Source organism: Xiphophorus hellerii, chromosome 11 (assembly GCF_003331165.1).
Source record: "Xiphophorus hellerii strain 12219 chromosome 11, Xiphophorus_hellerii-4.1, whole genome shotgun sequence".
Lineage (NCBI taxonomy): Eukaryota > Metazoa > Chordata > Actinopteri > Cyprinodontiformes > Poeciliidae > Xiphophorus > Xiphophorus hellerii.
The window spans coordinates 16,700,043-16,724,159 of record NC_045682.1 but is presented as its reverse complement, the minus strand read 5'-3'; the positions used below and the strand labels follow the sequence as shown (position 1 = coordinate 16,724,159).

General features: G+C 39.1%; 2 protein-coding genes across 2 annotated transcripts; both read left to right on the top strand.

Annotated features, from left to right (window-relative positions):
- Positions 1-401: 401 nt before the first annotated feature.
- Positions 402-10,523, top strand: mpp1 (MAGUK p55 scaffold protein 1). Its single transcript, XM_032577293.1, has 12 exons — positions 402-767; positions 4,000-4,128; positions 4,213-4,291; positions 4,485-4,570; positions 4,647-4,715; positions 6,078-6,274; positions 6,396-6,499; positions 6,578-6,658; positions 6,840-6,920; positions 7,036-7,238; positions 7,764-7,838; positions 9,841-10,523. The coding sequence occupies exons 1-12, from the start codon at positions 645-647 to the stop codon at positions 10,015-10,017; spliced, it is 1,404 nt and encodes a 467-aa protein (XP_032433184.1). The 5' UTR covers positions 402-644; the 3' UTR covers positions 10,018-10,523.
- Positions 10,524-13,559: 3,036 nt separating this feature from the next.
- Positions 13,560-23,663, top strand: vamp2 (vesicle-associated membrane protein 2). Its single transcript, XM_032577292.1, has 5 exons — positions 13,560-14,030; positions 18,041-18,146; positions 18,753-18,911; positions 19,056-19,107; positions 19,193-23,663. Coding segments are annotated over exons 1-5 (336 nt in total). The 5' UTR covers positions 13,560-14,028; the 3' UTR covers positions 19,210-23,663.
- The last annotated feature ends 454 nt before the right edge of the window (positions 23,664-24,117 follow it).

Below are 24,117 nucleotides of genomic sequence, written 5' to 3'. Positions count from 1 at the left end.
ATTTGAATTACTTACTCAAGTGGGCCCCATACATAAATGTTATCTGGGAAGTTTTATACTCAAGATTATACATTTTGCGGAACAAACCTCAGACTTCCAACTTAAAACTTGGAAATTCCAACTTCCGGGTGAAAATGGGTTGTAATCCTCATTGATTTTTGTTTTAATTTTAAAATGGTAAAAACAGCTATTCTTGTTTTTTTTTTTTTTTCTACTTAACCTAACAAATGGGTTTGAAATACCAGTTTTGAAAGTTTAACGGTACTTGCAAAGCCAGTATTTAAACTAGTGCAAGCCGTTTTGAAACCTTTTCACGCAACTGTACTCAAATCACAGTAATAGACTAAAGTAGTGTATGTTCGGAGCTAAGAAGTGGCACTTGAACGCAGCACGAGCCTGACGCTCTGAGCGCAGCAGCAGCAGCAGCAGTTGTGTGTTTACTTGCTTCGTCAGCGGTGTCCCCGCTATAGTTATCTCCTGGTCATCACCTGCTGCTGATTAAAACCTCGGACTTTTACCTCAGACGGCAACTTATCCTGTAGTCAAGAGTCCTTATCAGCAGTTTCATCAAGACTCCCGTGGACCTTGGTCTGGGGGCAAGTCGGGTTCACAGCTTCTTTTTTTTTTTAAGCTAACAGAAGAAAATGACGTTAGAATCCAATAAAAACGAACCTGCCCTCACTCTAGAGCCGGTGAACAGCGTCCGGACAGCCCTTTCTGATCTGTACCTGGAGCAGCTCCTGCAAAACAAACCAAAGTCTGACAAGGTAAGACGTCTGCCTTATTTATTGCGTCTCCCCCTCTATTTTTTTTTTAAGTGTTTACTTCCGGGTAGCAGATTTACGGGGTGCTCATTGTTGCCTGTAACTTTGTAAAATCACAACATGGTCTTTCTAGCTGTCCTTATAACCGCGGGGTTGGTTACAAACACCATCATTTTTTAAATAAGATCTTCAAGTGTCTTTTTGTCAAATCAGCAGGTCTTTGTCAGCAACCGCTGCACTTTTCCAGTCTGTCAACCTTATTTTAGACTCCAGAAGACACTTGATTGGCAATTTCACTTCTGCATTTTGCGCCAAACTACGTCCATATACAGCTGACAAGTGTGTATTTCTGGCTGTGATCATAGGACACTAAGTACGCAGTTGAGGTTGTAATAAACTGTTGCATGCTGAACATTTCAAATGATCACCAACAGGCCCCTTGTATTTTATTAGTTGTTTACATTTTACATTTTGCTGCCCAGTAGCTCTTTGTTTGGCCCAGTTTGTTGCGTAAACGTTCCCACAGCCTTGGATCAGGAATTAGCGTCAGCAGTCAGCTGAAGCCAGGCTGTCAGGTTGTTTACTCCATCAAGCTGCTCCAGTCCGTTTTTCTGTTGTAAAAACAAGAATTTTGACTTAAATCAAATGTCCAGCGAGCAAAATGGAGGGGATTTGGACAATGTACTGAACAGGTCATTGTCGCAGAATATCTCCTAAAAATTTGAAAGGTCAGCACTAGTGAGATAGTGAGGGGAAAGGAGGAAACTTCTTTCCTCGTATCAGCAGTTTGCCACTCCAATCACACCATTTTGTCCTTGGGCCCAGTGCAGATTTGTTAAATCACTGTCTCCCATTGAGGTCACATTATCTTAACAGTGGAGATGCCTGTTTAATAAAAAGGGGAACTGTCTATATCTTGCGTTTCTTGTTGAGGACATGTCCTGTCTTGCTCTTTTTTTCTGTGATTTTGTCAGTATGTCCACCGGTGGTGTTTGCTTTCAGCTCTATCACAAATCCTTTAAATCACATGGTTAAAGGAAAGATGGCCGTCAAGCAGAACAAAGTGAGAACTGAACGCCCTGTTTGAACATCAATAACCCTTGAGGCCGCTGCTGTTTGTGTGTGTTTGTTCCAAGGAACTATAATTTTGGTTATTTTGTTTAAACTGTTATTGGTGTCATAACAGTTTAAACTTTAGTGACCCTAAAGTGACACTTCAAGGAATCAGTGGGAAACGGTTCCACTCTTGGCAGCAAATGAGGTAAATAGATCCAGATTAAAGCAGTTTCTAGATCAAAACTTTTCGGTCCTGACTGTCTAGTCGGAAAATGAAAAATCTGATCTAACCTACTACCACATCCTGATGAAACCGCATCAGTGAGCTTTTTAAATTGAATTATGAGGGGGCACAGAGATGTCAGTTTAGCTGCCAAACAGCAAGAGAGAGCAAGACTTATAGCAGATAACAGGAAGGTTGTTTCTGTTATCTGTGATAAAAATACACTCCTCTGACTGATTGCAACTTGTCACTATGACTCTCCTCCTCACCCTATGTCTTCTAGATGACATTGAAAAATCCCAAGATGTGTTGCTGTTTCTCTGTTATGACCTTTCTCATTAAGAGAAGATATTTTGGTTTAGCTGAGTTATAAATCCTGTTAAAACAAACTCTTTAATGTTTTCTCGTTTTAATGAGTTTTGCTTTTCGTTATAATAAGAAAATATTCTCGTTTAAATGAAATGTTGCTCCTGAATTTATTTCCAAGCTCTGGCAGTTAAATGCTTCCGTAAAAGCTAATGCTTCCACAAAACATATAGGAACCTTTGAATCAAAAAATCTAGAACATGAACCAAATGTTCCATTTAAAACAAAACTATGTCAAATTTGAATTCTGACACATGGACTTAAGCAAAAGTACAAAATAAACACCCTGCAAAATGCTTCTTCCCATGAATATTATTGTTTTTTTTTGCTAATATTATTAGGATAATTAGTCAGTCTCTCTGCTTAGCCAGCTAGACAGCAGTCAGCTGCTTAACAGTCGCTCGTAGCTTATCAACTACAGTTTTAAAACCTTTTGACTTTTAGTTTCCACACCATGACCTAAAAGCAGAACTAGATTTTTGTTTTTTGAAAGCGAGGGAAAAGTGTGGTTGTTTATAATGAGCTGAGCAACAGGTCGGGGAGGGACAGCGTCACGTTACTCTCCTCCGCACAATCAGTGGAAATTTGAATTGCTCCAACGCTCTCTCGTGAAAAGCCTTTAAAGAATGCGGACGTTATGATAGCGTTTTGAACGCATCCTGTCTAATTTGAGGTCATTAAAAAGTCCTGGTGCACCAATCAAGCCGATATGCGAGTGAGAACGGACTCGGGTTGTGCAACTTGTTTAGCGCCAATTGTTTTAGCTCTTTGAGGCTAAACAAAGTGAGCAGGGAGGACTTTGGAGTTTAGCCCCCTCAGGATGTTTACGGCAACACAGAGGATGTAACTTCATCAGCTAAGCGTCGGATCTCTTCCTGCTCAGTGGCGACGGCACCAGGCCGGTATAAATAACTGTCACCGTCCCTGGCCGCTGTTTACTCCACGATACAGAAACCAGAAGTGAGACTGGGGAGAAATGCGGCGCATCCGGAGGAGGCGCAGCAGAGCGATGATGATATTTATTGGTTTATTGTTGTGCTGAAGATGGATACGGATAACATCCCTTTCTGCTGAGGTGGCGCTGATGCGTCGTTTTTAATGCAGGAACTTTGTGCTGATGATGCAGGCCTCTCAGGTCATAGCTCAGTGATTCACTTAGAAAAGTGTTTGATACTGCAAACCATCTGATCTTGACATTTAATGCGATCCCTCAGCCTTTCCTGGAAGAATGTTGTGGATTATCTATAGCATGAAGCAGCTTTATTTCAGTGTTAAATTTCAATAAAAAGTCAGAAGACGATTTAAAAAAAAAAAAAAAAAATCTTTTCATCACCTGATGTGGGTCGTTGTATCCATGACTACATGAAGCTGGGGGAGCAGATGACAGGAGGTGCTTAATCGGGTGTTAAAACACCAGGTTAATATTCAACCTTGAACACACAACGAAGCTGCAAATGACACACAGTTTTCTTTTTTTGGATGCACACGAGTGTAAATATTATTATTAAAACCGTTGGATTAGAGTGTGAAAGTTCATATTTTGATCCGTCTTTATGCGAGTGCCTCATTTTCTTGTCTTTATCCCCCCAGTTGGCTATGCAGACCTTGGAGGACAGAGGAGCTGAGTCCTACGCCAACGGTTGCGCCGGACACATGAACGGATCAGAGCCGACCAGGATGAAAGAAGTCGAGTTTGAGAAGAATCCCTCCGAGCCGATGGTATGCTCTCCGCCGCTCAGGCCGCCAGTTGCTTCGCGTCTGGATATGAGTTGCTGACTGTTGTTTTGTGTTGCTCGCCTGCAGGGCGTCACGCTGAAATTAAACGAAAAGCAGCGCTGCGCGGTGGCCAGGATATTGCACGGGGGAATGATCCACAGACAAGGTGACTTTTTATCTTTTCTTTGGTATACTATTCAGACTTTGGAATGCATGACGTGTGCTTAAAAGCCGGAAGAGGGCTAAGAAGATTTTTTTCAAACATCTTTCAGGTCTGTTAAATATTTAATTTTATGTACAGCCCAAAAACTAGGCAGAAGTCCTAAAAAAAAAAAACCCATTTGGATTCTTCTTTTCAGGCTCCATACATGAAGGGGATGAAATAGCAGAAATCAATGGAAAAAGTGTGACAAACCACACTGTGGATCAGCTACAAAAAATTCTAGTGAGTTGGAAGTCTTAAGCTTTTAAATTCATCTTTTGTTTCTCCTGATTCCTCAAATTAAAAACTTGTCCCGCAGAAAGAGACCACTGGCATAGTAACGATGAAGATCATCCCCAAGATGCAGGGTCGACCCAGAGTGTGTGAGGTAACACCGCCGTCACGCTGCCCACTAGCCTTAGCGTGATTATTACTGCTGTAATCATGTTTTCATCACTTTTTCCCGTTTGAAATGATTTTGTTTAGGTGACTCTTCTCTTAATCAGGTGACTATGAAATTAGTTTACGTTGAAGGATATTCCCAACCGTTAGCAGTAGATTTTTTATTTTTTTTTTTAGCATGAAACGCACTATTAGTGGGTTTCATACTGCCATCTGCTGGACACAGCGTGCTCATTCAGGCATCCATTTTCATGCCGGGAAAATGGCTGCTCTTGATTCAAAATACTCTGAACCCGCAGCTTGTGACATGCTGCAGACAAATCTAACTAGAAGAGGAATTTAATGATTTTTAATGACTAAACTGTAAAAGTGATTTTTGTTTCCCAATGTTTAAGACTTTATATTTGCTGTGATCAGTGATGGCAAACCTAGCTTCCAGTTTGTAGACCATTATTAGTTGGTGTAGATGAACATTCTCTGCTTACTTTATCTATTAAGAACATCAATTTAGTGATCCAGCACACTCCACTGCACTTTTATGCAGATCAGTGGAAAAAAAGTGTCTGTGTGCCGGGAAAGTTACCAGTGGAGTGTTTTGGAATGCTACAAATCTCCAGTCCCATCCAAACTTATTGACACCCTTGGTAAAGAATGTAAAGCAAACACACTTCTATTATTTCTTTAATATGTATTTTTCCCCCATTTAAGTAAATATACCCTCATTAAAAGTTGTCTTTTTCTAAATCTATTGTTGGTAGATTTTGCGATTAAAAATGAAAGATGACATTTGTTTTTTTTTGTCTTTTTACACATCTGTTTCTGGGGTGTCAAAAAGCAAGGAAGACATGTGTTTTAAAAATACTGTTGGACACTTAAAAGAAAAAAAACAAAGCAAAATGAAAATCATTAATTTATATAAAAATATATGTCGTTTTCTTTTTTACATACTTACTCAGATTTATTTAAGGTTTAAATGGCCAAATTAAACAGACACCTGGAACATCCACTTGCATATACAAAAATCTGGACTTATTAATAGGATGTTTAATACCTTTTTAAAGATTATTTGCAAAAGCTCTAGAGTTATTGAATATGTATATAATTCTGCAGAGTTAAATCAACACTATGATGAGTCCATTTGGTCCTTTTCAGAATTGGTGTTAATTTAACTCTTAGAGTTATTTCAAAAATAGTTTGAGTAGTTATAACTTTTTCAAGTGTTAAAATGACTCAATTTCTTGCTGAAATAACTCTGAAAAGAGTTAAATTGACACCAATTCTGACAAGGACCAAATAGACTCGGCATAGTGTTGATTTAACCCTGCAAAATTTGCTGTGTAATCTGCAGATGTACATGAGGGCTCAGTTCGACTACGACCCTTCCACGGACGACCTCATTCCTTGCAAAGAGGCCGGTTTGAAGTTCCAGACGGGCGACATCATCCACATCATCAACAAGCAGGACCCAAACTGGTGGCAGGGCCGAGTGGAGAGCAGCGCCATCGACTTCGCCGGACTGATACCCTCTCCAGAACTCCAAGAGTGGTAAAAGATTGACGTTTGCCATTCTCCGACGCAGCCTGAAACAAAACCCTGCGGCGTGACGGACGCGCGCCGCCACATTCCACGGATTCCCGGCTCGATCTGTGTGTGTTTTTCTTTGCAGGAGGGTGGCCAGCAAAAGCAAGGGCAAACAGGGCAGGCAGTCCTGCAGCCCGTTCGGAAAGAAAAAGAAGTGCAAAGACAAGTACCTAGCCAAACACAGCTCCAGTGAGTGTAGTTTTGCACATGTTGTCACCAACTCCGTGCTGCGAGTTTGTCTAAACAAACTAAACTGTCCTCCTGCAGTTTTCGACCAGCTGGACGTGATCTCTTATGAGGAGGTTGTGAGGCTCCCTGCTTTTAAAAGGAAAACTCTTGTGCTCATTGGTAAGCTTTGTTGTTAGAATAAAGGGGAAATTTGCAAGAACTTCATTCCAAATTTTGAAATATAAAACACATATTTGTACCTAAAACTGCACTTCTTCTAAAAAATGTGATATATTTAAGTACATTTTGAGCTACAATGTCTTTCTAAAGGTGATGTTTAGAGAATTTCGCTCCTTTCTAGGGGCGCCTGGTGTTGGGAGAAGCCACATCAAAAATTCTCTTTTAACAAAATACCCTGAGAAATTCACTTACCCTGCACCACGTGAGTAGAAAGACTGGTTACTTTTTTTTTTGTTGTTTGTTTGTTTTGTTTTGAGTTTTTTTTGCTCATCTCGTAGAGCAGTTTCAGTTTACTCTATAACGTTGAATGTGCGCAGACACCACCAGACCCCAGCGAAAGGACGAGGAGAACGGACAGGAGTATTACTTCATCTCAAACGAAGACATGACCAAGTGCATCTCTAAAAACGAGCTGCTGGAGTACGGCAGCTTTCAGGGATTCATGTTTGGAACCAAGTTCGAGACCATCCACAAGATCCACGATCAAGGCAAAATTGCTGTGCTGGACATAGAACCACAGGTCAGCGTTTTAGACTCCTAACTTTTTTAGATCTGACAGATATACCTTCTAAAGATACTCACAAATGTCTCACGGTAAATTGTTAAGCTCCTAGAAACATTCATCTCATTGCATAGCTATAACTTAAAAAAGAAAAAAACTGTAGGAATTATGTGCTTTGAGCAGTTGGATCTGGATATTGGATTTTCAAGGTTATATTATATTTCAAGGTTGAGGTTATATTAATGAGAAAAAAACACACATGCTAAATTCATTTTAAATCTCAATCAGGGCTGCCTGTACATTTTGGATGACCTTGTGTCACACTGTTGTAATAATTCCAACATTTACACTTTACATTAGCACATTTCCAACTGAAGCATTTTGAAAACATCCTCACATTTCAAAAGAGCCTCATTTAAGGACATTTAAAAGGTAGAAGAGAAACTGCGATTTGATTTCTACACTAGATGGTGATTTTTATTTAATAAAACTAATAATATTGTTTCTAACTACCAGTTTATTGAATGATCATTCCTCTTCCAGACCCTGAAACTTGTTCGGACTGCGGATTTTGCTCCACTGGTGGTGTTCATCGCTCCTACCAACACAGCTGCACAGGTGCTACATGCAAAAAAAAAAAAAGAACAATAATAATACAAAACAGTGCCTCTAAAAATAATTAAGTAATTTTTTTTTTATGTGCTTTTTTTTTCCACTTTTTCTCTTATTACAACCACAAAGGCCAATGTTTTATTGGACTTTTATTTGGTAGACCATCATAAACCTGTTCATAGTTGTAAAGTACTTGTTTTTTGATGTATTTTGCTTTCGGGTATTGGAGTGTAGGGGTAACTCTGATTTAGAAAATAATTTTATTTTAATATTTTTTACTATATTTTATATTATTTGACCAGAAAAATCCCATTGTGTTCAAAGATCTCTTTTGCATGAGAGTCCTGGCCAAATCCTATAACTATGAATACTTTTACAAAGCACCTTAGAATTGTTTGGAAAACTGAACAAAGTAATAATAATACACCGTGTTCCAAATTATTATGCAAATTGAATTTAAGTGTCATAAAGATTTAATTTTTTGTTGTGCTATTAAATTTATAGATGGTATTGTGTGTCAGGGCTCTTTGAATCACTATAATTAATTTCAGAGAGCTGGGTTGATTAGTTTGCCTGTTGAGCTCAATTAAAGGAAATCTACTTAAGAAGGATGTTCCACATTATTAAGCAGGCCACAGGTTTCAAGCAATATGGGAAAGAGGAAGGATCTCTCTGCTGACGAAAATCATCAGATAGTGTAGAGCCTTATGACAAGGTATGAAAACATTAAATATTTAACGAAAACTGAAGCGTTATCGTACTGTGAAGAGATTTGTGGCTGATTCAGAACAAAGATGGGTTTGTACAGATAAAGGCATAATGAGGAAGGTTTCTGTTAGACAAATTCATCGGATAAAGAGAGCAGCTGTTAAAATGCCCTTACAAAGCAACAAACAGTTATTTGAAGCTGCTGGTGCCTCTGGAACCTCAAGGTGGAGGATCCTCCAGAGGCTTGCGGTGCATGAACCTACGTACTATTCTGCTCACAAGCAGAAATGGTCGCAGTGGGTCCAGCTGTACATGAAGATTAATTTTCAAACAGACTTGTTCACTGATGACTGCTGTGCAACCCTGGATGGTCCAGATGGACGCAGTAGTGGATTGGTGGTGGATGACCACTGCATCCCAACACGGCTGTGATGTCAGCAAGGAGGTGGTGGAGTCATGCTTTGGGCTGAAATCATGGGGAGAGAATCATTGGTCGGCTCCTTCAGAGTCCCTGAAGGTGTGAAAATGACCTCAGCAAAGTATATGGACTTTCTGACTGATCACTTTCTTTCATGGGTCAAAAAGAAGAGCCGTACCTTTAGTAGCAAAATCATCTTCATGCATGACAATGCACCATCTCATGCTGCAAGGAATACCACTGTATCATTGGCTGCTATGGGCATAAAAGGGGAGAAACTCATGGTGTGGTCACCATCCTCCTCTGACCTCAACCCTATTGAGAACCTTTGGAGTTTCCTCAAGCAGAAGATCTGAATGCAGTTCATATCAAAACAGCAGCTCTGGGAAGGTTTTCTGACATCCTGCAAAGAAATTCAAGCAGAAACTTTCCACAAACTCACAAGTTCAATGGATGCAAGAATTGTGCAGGTGATATCAAAGAAGGTTCTATGTTAACATGTAACTCGGTCTGTTAAGATGTTTTTGATTGAAATGGCTTTTGATTTTAGTAAATGTGACCACTTAATGCTGCACATTCAAAGAATGACCGTTTGCAGTTTTTATAATCCATAAAATGTTTAGAAAATCTGCTGTGCATAATAATTTGGAACAGTGCATTTTGAGCTTTTTACTTTTTGAACAAAATACTGTTCTCATGGGGAGCTTTGTTCAGTAAAATTCGATTTATACTGTAATAGTTCATGACTTGAAAATTATACTGACCATCATTTGCGTTGACCATTTAAGAAAATCAGAGAAAATATCACTTTCATAATAATTTGGAACATTATGTAAAAAACCTCAAAAAACAATGATCTGATATTTCTTTTTTTTTTTGCAGACTGAAAACCTTCAGATGATCCAGAAAGAGTCGGACGCCATTTTGAGCACATATGGACACTACTTTGACGTGGTTCTCGTCAACAACGACGTAGATGAAAGCGTGAAAGGCGTGGAGGAGGCCATGGAGCAGGCCACCTCCACCCCGCAGTGGGTGCCTATATCGTGGGTCTACTGAAAGGGCCGTCTGGCGCCCGTTTGATTCAGAGCCGCGTTTCCAAACGTGGTGCAATACATCACTCCTTCCACTAAACCTCTGAGTTAGCGGCGCGATTGATTTCTCTGCACTGTTGTTTGCACAATAAAGCAATATGTAGACAGGATAATCTCGAGAGGGTGTTCGGCTTTAGGTGCTGCACGCCTTTTATGATTGCTGACAGATTATCAAATGCAAAACAGGACCTCAACTGTGAAAGATATAAATGCTTTAAAATAAAACCGAAATTGACACGTCACCTTGAATGATCCTCTTTTCTGATCCCATTAGATCGAGCCATGACATGAAAATTCTCAGACTGCTTGTTCTGTCTGTGTAACTCCATACAACACCCTCAGCACAAAACCTTCTAGTCAACCACTGACAACCTCGCAGGGTTTGACACTGGATTTTCTCCAAACTGCATTCCTTTTGGAAGTAAAGGCACTTTTCAGCAAAATAAAAAATAAACAACTCCTAGCTCTGTTGCAATGTTGTTTGTCATATTTTTTTTTCTCTCTCTCAAAACCTGCTGTAAATAAATTTAGATATACTGAAGTGAAGAAAAAAAAATATACACACTTTGATTTACGTCTCAGCTCATTGTGTTGAATAATAATGGTACGTTTAAAAAAAATAATTTAAAGTTAAAATTCCTCAGAATAACTGCTACTGCCGATATAAGCAAATGCATTGGGAAGTCTTCACATTCTATTCTAAAGTAAAACGTTCAACAATGCTTGCTTTATCCCAAATGGGAATTAAATGCTGTAACATTTAATATCTAAGTATCTTCAACCAGTCATTGTGGATGGTGATGTTGTGGACAGGAAGGATCTCTGGTAGCAAAAGAAAAAATAAATTCTCAAGAGGCCTCTGACTGAAGACTGTTACTTTCTGGCTTTATGGTTAAAAATCAAAGCGGAGCAGAGAGATGTTGAGGATATGATCCTTGCCCACTTCTCTGGAATTTATAGTTGTAGTTCAGGTATTACTTCTGCTTTTGAGATGTAAAAATAGAGCCTTGTTTCCACACTTGTGTATCATAAATGTCCAAAAGTAAGAGCAAAAATCCTTCCAGCAGCACAGCATCCAAAACCAGAGGGAATAAATGTCCAAACATGCAACGTTTCAACATAAACAAAAAATAAATCCATTTAAGAACAATTGATCAAATCACTTTTTATACGCTGACAGTCTATAAAAAGTGAAGAAAAGGCATTTTAGGTTGTTTAAAAAAATAGATGTACCTTTTTTTAAGTTCTATTTTTGTAAATTGATGGGACATTTACAAAGACGGTCCAATTTATTTACATTTTGTCTGTAGCCAAAGAGAGAGAAACTTCTTCTGTTCCTGCTGCATTCCGTTTGCTAATCTTCTGGGTTAAAGTTGGGAGAGCATCTCATGTTGGAGTATTGTGCCAAATGACCATGACATTGTGACAGAGATGGTTACTAAGGCAACACATTCACTGTCTTTTCGAGTTACACTTAGTGTCGCAAAGCTGTCCTCTGGTACCACCATGTGGTGAAACCAAATACTGCAGGTACGACGCGTACCTAAAAGATTGCTTTACGTTACAGATCAAATAGTTTTTAGTTATCAACGTTGTCCTTCCTCTCAGGAAGTAAAGCTATTCAGTGTATACAAAATCGATAACAGGAAATGTCGGTTTTGAGTGTGAAATAACAGCTAAATTATATATATAACATAATATCATAATGAGCCAAATGAATGGTGAATAAACATCTAAGTGGAAATGAAACCATATTTTATTTTAAGCAACTTGATATTTCTGGAACAGTTAGCACAGATTAAAGGATAAGACGTTTATGGTTATAGGAAACTGCTGTTTTTTTAAAAGTAGTTTTAGAAAACTGAAGACACACATTCAAATTCCTGTAACATTTTTTTCTTCCCTTTTTTATTCTTTCTCCTGGCTGGACATTTGATAAAACTTCTTGGTGCAAAGAACCAACATTTTGATCCAGAAGGTGTTAGAAAACCAATACGAACACTATAATAAAAAGATCATCCTTCTTCCAGAACCATACCGTTGCCAGCTAGTAAACTGGAAACTGATCAACTTTTGATCTAGGGTTTTTGTTTTTTTTGGAAAATGTAGGACCTATTCTTGCCAGCAAAGAAGGATGTCATGTGATTTTCCTCCCCGATAGTGTCCTTGAAGGCGAACAAAGAGACAAGAACTTCTTCTGTTCCAAAGTTTTGTTGACCTTGTGACATGATCATGGTGTGACACTACAACTGAAGGTGGCTTAATACAGTACATTCTGGTATTCAGAGTTTTTATATCAGTCTCTGTGTCGTTCAGTCCATGATATGAGTTACGTCAATATGACGCAACTCATATCATCCAAGTGTCTTCAAAGCACCATTTTGAATGGTGACTTTTTGGGTGGAAAGATCTTCCAGTAGCAGTCAGTGTTGCAACAAATCTGGAGAGACCTACAACTGAAGACGGTTGCTGTGACCTTCTCATGACTGTCATGACATTCTAACAACTCAGCCAAAAAAGATGATATTTCACAGTATTATGTCCTTAATGACCCCCATCAGTTGCTGGTAAGCACAGCTAATCCACCTCATTTGCTTTTGCTGCTCTCCACTAAATTTCTGAACATATGGCTAGAAATCTCGAGAGATTCAAGACCTGAACTACCCAAAAACATTTTGAATGAAAATATAAAAGAAACACATAACTACCGTAGAGTTACTATAGATGCTACTACCATGAGCAGCAACTCACAAATTCACAAATTCAAAAATGTGTGAATTTTTGTAGAAAAATAAGCAAAGCTGATGTTTTTGAATCAGATTTAAAGCCAAATAATTTCGATGAACCTTACTATTCCCAATAAGACGAGTAGTAAATGTGGACAAAATTATGCCATAGCTTTGTTGCAGGCAACAAAAGGATTTTTTTTTTTTTGTTTTATGTGAATATCAAAATTCAAATTCTGTCTCATGATTTTCCTCCGATTATGTCTTCAGTTATTTCTGAAGCCAACACACTGAGCACCTATTAAGAGAGAGTTCAACAGTGTATATTTGTGTAATTTTCATTGTAGTCCAACTCTGAAAGAAGAAACTATTTGAGAAAAGTGCTATTAAAATTAACATACATTATATCTTGTCACTTAATATTCATTAATTCATATTTCACGACAATTGTATCAAAACACCGAAGGATGAGGAAGGAACCAAACTTGAAACATCTGTCATTACATGAATTAAACATATCCAAAATAAAGTGTTAAATGTAAAGCATCAGTCTAAAAATATAAGCTACCTAAAGCTATAAGGGACATGTTAGACAATTTAGTCTCAGGTAGTCTTATGCCCCAGCATATCCAACATTCATGTTTACTATGAATGATAACAGGCACCCAGTGTGAGCCTCGCCACACCCCCTTTCCAAGAACGCCATTTTGTTGACATACAGTCTTGAAATCAATATTAGCTCTATTTAAGGAGCTTAAAACTCTGTTCTGCACAGTACATGTATGGTCTTTGAAGAGCGCCCAAGGAGACATCCAGCTACTGTATCCGAGGATAAAAACAGCCCTCTCCGGGGAGGTAAAGCGGTGTGTCTGAAGTGTAAGCCACCCATTTTCAACATGAAACTCGCCGCTGCTGACGTCACCGAGCCATCTTTGTGCACCTAATCCAGGCGGCTGTTTATTACACCTTCATTACCACACAGACCCGGGCTCTTCTGACAGCCTGCAGGTGCCTCATCGTCACAAACAAGGAGGAAAACAGAAAGAGAACCGCTTTGTAGTGTAGGGAGACAATTCAGTGCTCCTCGTAGAATATATAGGCAGGGAAACGCCACAATAACCAACCAAAGGCTGCCAGAGGGTAGAGAGGAGCGCAGAAGGCAATTCACATCCATCTGCCAGCCACTTAGTGCGCGCTAACATCTCCGGTGCGGATTTCAGCGCAGCTGTCGAGCTAATACAACCAGGAAAATGTAAGTACAACACCCCTTGTAATGCTAATTTGAAAATAAAATCCCGGGTTGATACAATTTCGCACTGACGACGGAAATTGATCAGCTGTTTTGGGGGGATTTGCAGCGTCTTCTCCGCCGTATCACGCAGCTTTTCTCAACTGTCACGATATTAATAGTCGAAGATTGTCGGATGAATTTAATTTTAGGAGCCGTCTCTCCGTCTGATAACGTGAGCCGAACGTGAACACAGACGCTAACGAATCGGCCTAACCTTGGAGCAGATGGAGGCATCGGGTTTATCTCTCCATTATTAGCCGTATAATGTTCTCTGTTTAAACAAACGAGGCTGGCTGTTTTTATCCTTTTTATTTTCTTTCTTGCTTTCAGTTGGTCGTCCGGTGAATTCTCGCTCGCGCCTGTTCTCACGCACGCATATATATATATATTTTTCCAGTTTGGACTGGTTTGAAATGAAAAGGACACCACTCTATGAAACCACACACCGCGTCAATTAAAAGTATATAATAACGTGTTGCCTAACATGGGATTTTTTTTTTTTTAGTGAACACAGTCCGGGCTTCGTTTTGGTGTCACCGAACAGCAGGTGACGAATTAAGCTAATTCCAGAAACAGCAAAGGACACAAAGCTCAACAAACCCCGACTGTTTCAGTCTTTTGAGGCTTCAATGCGTCGACAGTAATTGCCGAATATTCCAATATGTTATTATTTTTTGGCAGAAATATTAGGCTTCAATTTGGTTTAGGCCTAGTTCCCGTGATATTTGTAACCTACAGCGGGGGGTGGGGATAGCCTAGCCTCCTACTGTATGTCGTCGATTGTCATGCGAGGGCGGTCGGCTACATATCTGTCCACATTTCTTCTTGGTCGTGATATCTCGGTTAAACAATACAAACTAAATATATTTACTGATGCATTTTGTTATCTGCTGTATCATTTCGATGGATTTTGTTTTTAAAAGCTAAGAAAAAGGCAGCATTATAGTTCAGTCTGCCGGTCTTTATATGACGTTTAAATTGCCTCGTGCCAGCAACATATCACCCACCCGTGGCATCACGCTGTATAAGTTTTTTTTCTCTGTGAGCTTTCGCTTACATTTGTGACCAGAATAGAAAACATCCACATAAAGGCACTGAGAATGCACCCATAAGAACGAACCACAACCTCGTCAGTGTTATAAGATTTAACAGTTGTAATAGTCACACATGGCCTTATTGTAGCTCCATAGGACGTAATGGTGGACCTTAATGTATGAGCAAAGTCATGTAACATCAAACAGAAGGAGACAGAGAGGCTTAGATCAGACGGCTGCTGATGTGGGATGCTGAGGCGCTGTCCAGTGCTGAAATGTCACTGTCCAGTACTGAAAATCAAACAGCATGCATTTCCAGTCACCACATTTTATTTAATAAATTATTTATAAAGCATAGTCACAAACAACTTCGATAAAACTGAAGTAGCGGAGAATTCTAAACCACAAAAAATGTTTGTGAACTAGAAGAATGTCTTAAGGTTCATGTGATGATCACAAACCATAGTTTATTTAAACTAATTGTGTTTTGTTATAAGAATTATTTGGCAATATAGTTGGAGTCTTAAGGAGTGATAAGGTTTCACTTTGAATTGCATTTGCATTTGAAACCTTGCATAAGATTGATTTTGCTTTATGTAACCAAAAGCCTATATGGTTGCTGGTATTGAAAATGAGCTTAGGCTATAAATGTTACATGTTTTCCGATTGAAATAAACTACTGGATAAGCAATAAATTTAAAGATGTAATTGAAGAAAATAAAGAACCAAAAATATATATATAAAAAAAGGGAATGGAATATTTACATAATCAAACTAAATGATAAAATAGTACGTAATATTCAAACAAAGGAAAAACTTTTCGAAAAAGATTTTGAAAAGTTTTTCATTGTTTTTCATTAAAACAAGTGTTTTAAGGAGTTTTGCTAGTAATAACTTAATAGTTGCTAGTTACTTGAAATTGGAAACGTTCTTTCTATCTATCTATCTATCTATCTATCTATCTATCTATCTATCTATCTATCTATCTATCTATCTATCTATCTATCTATCTATCTATCTATCTATCTATCTATCTATCTATCTATCTTCCTACCTACCTACCTACCTACCTACCTACCTACCTACCTACCTACCTACCTACCTACCTACCTACTTTAAGAGTCCATCAGTGTTTCAGCAGCCTGCTTTATAAGCCACAGGGAAAAACTATATTAATAAGCACTGTCTCAAAACAGGGTTGAATATATTTAGCTTTCACAGCAAATCTCACATCAGCAGTAGCCTGTAGAGTCATGCGAACCCTCACCTTCCCCGTTTGTCATTTCAGCTGCCTTTGCCAGATCACATTTCCTTCATCATCCTGTTTTTTTGTTTGTTTTCAGAGCCATGTTATAACAGACACAACAATCATTTGCTTGTCAAGCTGCATCTACAGTATATTCTAACTAAGCTTTAGTTTTAGAAATATAAGAAGACTCCCCTGCACTTAGCATGTTCAGACAGAACACTAGAGTGGCACAGATCGGGTACAGTCAATCCAGCCGGCTGGATTGAAACACAGCTGGCGGTTTTTCACAGGATGCGGAAGGTGACGAGAAACCTCGCCGCTGCACTGGCAAGTCTTCCCGGCGTTAGTTGGGAGGTGATGACAGCGTGAACCTCTACACACATTGTGCCTTTGTCATGGTGCTCATAGGAGGGACAAAAATACACACACACACACACACACACACACAGCAACAACACATGTTAAAGCATGATTTTTAAGCAGTAAATTAGCTCAAATGTATTTTTTGATTTGGACAAATTTCAGTTCTAATGGGACAATTCTAAAAATAAACGTACCTTAGAGTACTGTGTCTCTGACTGCTTGGGATGGCATTGACCTCAAGCACCGATAGGCCAACTGTTCTGAAGGATTTGTTTGTTGTTAACGGATTAGTAATGTATGAACATAAAGGGTTGACCTTTAGACAGGGTTGTACAAAGTCAACTCTTTAAAACTCCAACCTGTGCAAATGAATAAAAACAAAGCCTATGAGCAAAAGTGCGCTGATATGGCTTTACTGGGCAATGCCAAGTTTTGATATGATTTTAGGTCAAATGTCAATATTTGAAACTAATTTATATACCGTGAAAGATAAACATGCTCCACATTCCTTGATAAAAGGTCTACTCTATCCCAATTTATACGTCAAAGCACATTTGTCAGCTTTTTAGTAAGATCAAAACAGACTGCATGAAAGAACAGGCAGACTAAAAAACATTTTCAGTTGCATGAATTCAATGAAAGGGAAAGAAAAGGAACATTTTTCTTGTTTGACTTGTTAATTACCTTTCAGTGCCAATTGAGAGAAATCGCTACCTGTGAAGTGTCAGTGTTATGGTTTACTTTGCTTTATTTTGTTTTCCATCATTGAGCTCCACAGTCTTCCATTCTTCATCATTGTACCAAACGCGCAATGAAAGAGCGTAACATATGACGCCTAAATCAGCACAGCAGTGGATGCTTTTAAAAAAAAAGCATTTGCAGTCCCAATCACTTTGCTGTACAGAACAGGGTGCAAAGTAGCTGTTACATGTTACCATGGGAGGCATTTCCCTTGACGCTCTCACTTTTCGGTGATAAAATGACACTTTTGCTTTAACTTTCTGTCAGTCACTGCAGCCATCATCTGTGGACGTTCAACAGAATTGGCCAAACGAGCTTCACTTTTGCATAAGCCTGCAATTGTGCTCTCAGATCCCGATCGCGTCGGGTCTTCTGTAATGGATGGAACTACCAATAACTTACAGTAACTTTTAATTAAATGAATTAAGCACTCAAAAATTAGATTTGTTCTCATTTTAGTATTTTTCTACAGAGCATAAATGCCAGTATTTGTGCTCCAGCTGTAATAAATCACAGTAAGTTGACTTTGAACTTAAAAGATGTACTTGATGTATTTCTCGACGTTTGTGTTTTTCAACCATCAGGTCTGCCCCAGCAGCTGGAGCCCCTGCGCCAGAGGGAGGAAGTCAGCAACCTCCCAACCTCACCAGCAACCGCCGTCTGCAGCAGACTCAGGCACAGGTGGATGAGGTAAGTGAAAATAAAAACCACACACACACACACACACAAGAAGAATAGTCAGATCAGGTCAGAGTTGGTTAGTAACAGTCACTTGAGTAAACTTTTGGGGGAAAAAATACTTTTGGTAGTATGTTTACTAAGCTGTTTATTTTTTACTTTCACCTGAGTAACTTAAAGATGAAGTGTCACTACTCTTACTTGAGTCAAATTTCTGGATTCTCTAACCAGAAAGTTACTAGACACAGACACTTGTAGTTTTTGTTAAGATTTTATATTTATTTGCAAAAATGTGATTTATATGTTATAATTACGTTCTTTACGTCAATTATTTTCATTTTGGTCTTTAAAATACCAACATTTCCACAAAATGTTGTATTTTTATTCGTTTGATGATGTAATTTTTACATTTTTAATGATTGATGTTTTGCTCTACTACTTCAGTCGCGTTTTTACCAAACACTTTTTTTTACTCTTACTTGGGTGATTTGTTGGTTTCTTACTTTAGTACACTTTTTAAGTACCCTACCCGCCTGTGGATCAGTTTGACGACATGTATCGTCGTCAGAGGTCCAGTCTGGATCTCTGAGTAAAGCTGTGCCACGTCTCTTTCCTCAGGTGGTGGATATCATGCGCGTAAACGTGGACAAGGTTCTGGAGCGTGATCAGAAGCTGTCAGAGCTGGACGACCGGGCCGATGCCCTGCAGGCTGGAGCCTCTCAGTTTGAGACTAGCGCTGCAAAACTGAAGAATAAATACTGGTGGAAGAATGCCAAGGTGAGGAAACGGCGGTGTGCTTGCTCAGTTAGAATGCCGTATTGATGATGTCAAGTAATATTAACAAGATTAGATTATGGTGTGTTGAAAATTGTTCTGCTTTTCTAATATGTGTTTCTTTCCCCCAAAATTTGCTGACTGCAGATGATGATTATCCTGGGTGTGATATGTGTGATTGTCCTCATTGTCATTATTGGTAAGAAGCCCTTTCGTTCCTTCTGTGGACTTGTAGAGTCTTTTTAAAATCTTGTAACACTTTGTACCGCTCTGTCTTTCCACAGTGTACTTCAGCACCTAAGAAGAGTCGCTCCTACCCCAGTCTGATCCAAGCTTCCTTACTACAGAAGAAAAAGAAAAACCTCTAATTGATGACAAAATTAACCACAGATGAATTAATTTATTGTATGTACGTATATCTCTGCCCCCAACTAGCCTCGATATAACACCCCTAAACCCTTCAGGGCCCCCGTGGCTCTCCTCAGCCCCGTGCTCCTTACTTCCACAGCCTCGCCTCTGGATCCCTGTCGATATTTGTTCTGTGAGTGTGTGAGCCTGTCTTCTTTCTGAGTACTCTTGGCTTTTAGAACCCTGCCATACTGGGAACCAAACCCCTTCCCTCTACCTTTGACCTCCCCCTCCCCCCGTGACGATGCAACAACAGAAACCGGTACAACAATTGGCGATAATTGTTACATAGCTGATATATAGAGTTCTTTGTAGAGTTTTATTCTGATATATATCTAATATACTGTTTTGTAGGTGTGTGTGCAGGCGCGTGCGTGCGTGTGTGCATTTTGTACTTTTTATTTTTTGTATTAATTTGATGTATGCTTTAGCGTTGACTACTGCCTATTAATGAAAGTGTGCATCTTGCATGTGCTCTACACCCCCCTCTGATTATTTTGTTGTCCAATTAGCCTCCGTAAAAAAAAATCCACCAGTGTTTCTCTTGAAGGCAGACTGAAATTCACCATCTTACCGACACTTTTTCGCCAAAAAAAAAAAAGTTTTTGCTTCTCTTTTTTTTTTTTTCTACAGCTAATGCTCACTCACTGATGTTAGTGAAATAATGCATGAATTGTGCAACAAATCCTTAGCGTTCATCACCTCCGACCCTATCCAACTCTCCTTCCTGTTTTCTGAGAGGGATTCTTAAACAACAACCGTCTTACGTGTCTTCTGGCACCGTCTTGTTTCTTAGCAGCATGCTTCCCTCGGACAACTTTAAACTGCCATAGTACGGTCGGACCAATGTCTGTAGGTGTCTTTGTTTTTTTATTATTATTATTATTTAAACATTACTTAGTGTCTTATTTCGAAAACATTCCTTCATTGCAGTCTAGTGCAGATGCTCTTACTGTAGCACATGTAAGTGTGAGTACCTTAAAAAAAATACAAGCGATGAACCTTGTGTCAGGAATAACGATAGGAGGAATAGTGACTAGGTATAAAGTTACTTTTTTTTTTGCATAGACTGGATTGACCTGATGATTTTTTTTTACTACAATTTTGCTTTAACATTACACTTATGATAAAATGGGTGATTTTGGGTTAGAAATTGATTCTAGCATCGGGGGAGTGAGGAGGGAGGGGAGGGGGTAAAATGCTTCTGCTGCAATGGTTTGTGCAGATTTTGAATCCGTTCAAAACCTGCGCAGACGTCCGTGTTTTTGACAGTGCCGCCCGGCTGTTTAAACGGACTGCCAGTGCAGCAGAACCTCTTCACATTAAGAGCACATTTAAAAAAAAAGTAAAATTAGATGGATCGCCAGACAAATGAAGCGAGTAACGCCTAAGAAGAAAAGAAGCAGTAACTCAAAAAATATATATAAATAATCGTAGCATTCCTAAGACGAGTGTTTTGCTAGCTCCGTGGTTCTGTCTTCGTGTTTCTTCTTCTAGTTAATGCCTTTCTTTTTCTTTTTTTTAAATATAATAGACTCTATTTTTTAATCATAGTATATTTTTGTGTGAAGCAGAAGAAGCAAAGAGGACGCTAAGCGTCCTCTTTGTTTCTGTCTGGTGTGTTTTTGTAGTTCAGCTCCGCGTTACACACTGCCAAGCATTAAAGGAAAACAGTTATTTTCCTTATTGCGGTTATTTCTTTCATTTGTGCACTCACTGGTTTGGTCTTGAAGTACTTTCAAACCACCTTTTTTTAAATTATTATTATTACTATTATTATTATTCATGTGTGCATGATTGTTGCTACTTGGTCAGTAAAAGAGCAGGGTACAAAGCACTCTCCGAGATAAAGAGTTGCACATGTTCCTCAGAGGCAATGCATCAGGACTTCGTGAAGCTAACTATTGGTGGGGGTGGGGGGCTTAGAAAAACAACAAAAAACATCCAACCACAGTAGAATGTCGCTTCCAAGAATTTCCATGTGGTTTGGAGTGAAATCAAAGATGAAACAGTTGCTGGTTAAATCTGTTAAAATTTTTTGTTTTTTAAGTGCTGTTCTGCATTCGGAGCTTATTCCAAAGACAGCCTTTGTGACTCTGCCTCTTTTACTCTCCAGCCAGCTACACAAAGAAACCTGCCACCTTCTCTAACTCCTACTGTGTATTTGGTGTGTGTGTGTGTGTGTGTGTGTGTGTGTGTGCATGTATGTATTAGAATAGCTCCGCCTTTGGAATATCCCCCAATCCCTCCCACCTCCATCCCTCCTTCCGTTTATCCCGACGGATTTAGGCCGCTTAACTCTCAGAGTGAGGACATGTCAGTTTTCCTTCGCCTCTGAAGTACACGAGCAACACGAGGCTGCAGATCTGTCAGCCTCAGCAGAAGAAAGTCCCACTTCTCGATGCTCCTTCAAAAGTTAAAAAACCAAAGACCAAATTTCCGAGCTAACGCTGCCAATACTCATCGCAAACAGGTTACTACCCGAGCTGTCCGGCTCAGATTTAAATTCCTACTGTTTTAGGGACATATTAGCTTATCATACACTATCTATGGAGTCAAGTTTGGCTTTGTGAGTGTGCCACCCTGACATGATATGCAACTTAAATGTCGAACAGAAACTCCCACCCGACCCCGCCCTCTGCCGTGTGGATCCAGGTCCGAGGAGCTTCTTTTAATCTGTACAAAGTTAGTAGACACACAATCTTGTAACTAATTATAGCACAAGTCTTCTTTTTTCTTTCTTTTTTTTCTGTCTGCATAGTGCTGCCAGGTTTGGAAATGTGTAAACTAACTATAGATAACAGAAAACTGAGAAATGTTTTCCCAAAAAACAAAAGAAGAAAAACCTGCATTGTTTAGTGTTGTAATATTGGGGGGTTGTTATGGGGGGTAGGGGGTCCTATATCCTCAGGTTTAAGTTGTTTGCAATTTACCAAAATACATAAGAGGACAAAAAAAAAAACCTAGCAAACTGTAAAATTGGATTCCTTTGGCAATATTAAGTGATTTAAGGGTTACAATGTTGTCCTTTTAGCCATTTGTACAGGACATAAACAGACAGTGGGCTCTGAGGTGAAATAACACTACTGATTGGGGTAGGATTTGTGTGTTCTCCATAAATCAAACTGTCCAGTTGCGTCCAGTGAGTGCTCAACCGGTTTGGTCACAATGGTGAAAATGAAGTGAGTGCTCTCTCTCTCTATCTCTTTTCTTCTGTTTGTTTTTATTGCTTTATTGTCTATATGAAAACCAATGTGTGCAAATGCTTTTAACCGTGGCACTTTTTTCTCCTTTTTTTTTGTGTGTGGGTGTGTGTGTGTGTGTGTGTAATTCCTTGGTTTCGGCGGGAGTGGAGAACACGATCTTTCGCCAGCCACCGGGAAAGTTCAGTGATCTCAATGCTGCGTACAGGCCGTTTGCGGAGCGTTCGGTGAATGTTGTCGGAAAGCCATAGGAAAGAAAAAAAAACCCCGAATCCCAGAACGAGCTGAACGCAGCAACAGGAGGGAACCTTATTGAGTCACTGAATGTTTCCTGGGTGGCTTTAGAATATGTTGGGGGGTTTTTTTCTGAACCAAATGTTCTTTTTTTTCTGATTGTTTGTTTTGAGTCTGTTAAGTAACAACTCCAGATGTCACTGAATTGTTTGTTTGTCAGCACTGATGGGTCAAGCTAAAGAAAATGGCAAGTAGCTGAGAGAAGAAGTATTTTTGTGTGAAGGATTCTACAGTTTACATCAGATCGCTGTTTGTATCGACGAGATATATGATTTTTCTGTTTAAATCAGTTCACTTGTAAGGGATGGATTCTTTCCTTTTACCTCCTTTAGAGGCAGGACCACAGGGATGAAAGCACACATTGCCCTTGCTCATCTGGCCTTACAGGAGGGACAGGACTGGAGGATCACGGGCAATGTGCTCGGTGTGATTTTCTTTTCTTTACTCTTTACGCTCTTGTTTAGATTTATTGTGCCGTCCTTTGGTTTTGGATTAGAGTTTAAACAAGGTCGATTCAACGCAAAAGGAGAGGAGGCTTAGTTGGGGAAAAGTACATGAAATAATTGTAGTGTAAATCTATCAATGTCTTATTATATTGATGAACATCATGAAATATATGTATATTGGAAAAAAGACAGTATCTATGACAAATTGTACTTTTGTGTGTGTTTCATGTGCTTTTGTGGGTGTGCAGCAAGGGGATAATGTCATTTGGTCTGCCATTCTGGGACCTGTGTGAATAAGCATAAATTTACTACCAATACAGAGATGGACCTTTTCTCTAATTGATTCCTATTATGTGTTAAGTGTGCCAAAACAAATACATGGAGACCTGGAGCCATAAACTGCACGTTTCTGCATTCGCCCAGAGTCCTTGTGTACAGTGTGTTACCATCACACAGCACACATGCACACACAAGACTTAGGACCAGATAAGCAAATGATAACAAACAAAAAAAAAATATTGTACTACCTGCTGTCATATTTCCTATAATTAATTTTTTAACACACTGACATAGAACAGGTCAAATGAGACAGTTTCTTTCACAATGGATGTCACTGGAAAAGATGTTGAGGGAAAACACATTCATTAGCTTAATTATAAAAAAACAAACAAACAAACAAAACAAAAAAAAAAACAGCCTTAAGTAGTTTTGGAAGCCGTGCACTTAAAAACTGGCTGAGTAAAATGGCACAAAGAGATCATTTAGATATACCTTGATTGGAGCCACCAGAGGAAGACATACAATTTTTATGATTATTGAACACTTATTTTTATTACCAACTCTCATTAGCTTGTTTCT

Coding starts and splice junctions, on each gene's coding strand:
- mpp1 (XM_032577293.1), top strand. CDS start 645: ATGACGTTAGAATCCAATAAAAACGAACCTGCCCTCACTCTAGAGCCG. Junction 4,292..4,484: donor GGGAATGATCCACAGACAAG/GTGACTTTTTAT, acceptor TCTTCTTTTCAG/GCTCCATACATGAAGGGGAT. Junction 7,839..9,840: donor CTACCAACACAGCTGCACAG/GTGCTACATGCA, acceptor TTTTTTTTGCAG/ACTGAAAACCTTCAGATGAT.
- vamp2 (XM_032577292.1), top strand. Junction 18,147..18,752: donor CTCAGGCACAGGTGGATGAG/GTAAGTGAAAAT, acceptor CTCTTTCCTCAG/GTGGTGGATATCATGCGCGT. Junction 18,912..19,055: donor ACTGGTGGAAGAATGCCAAG/GTGAGGAAACGG, acceptor TGCTGACTGCAG/ATGATGATTATCCTGGGTGT.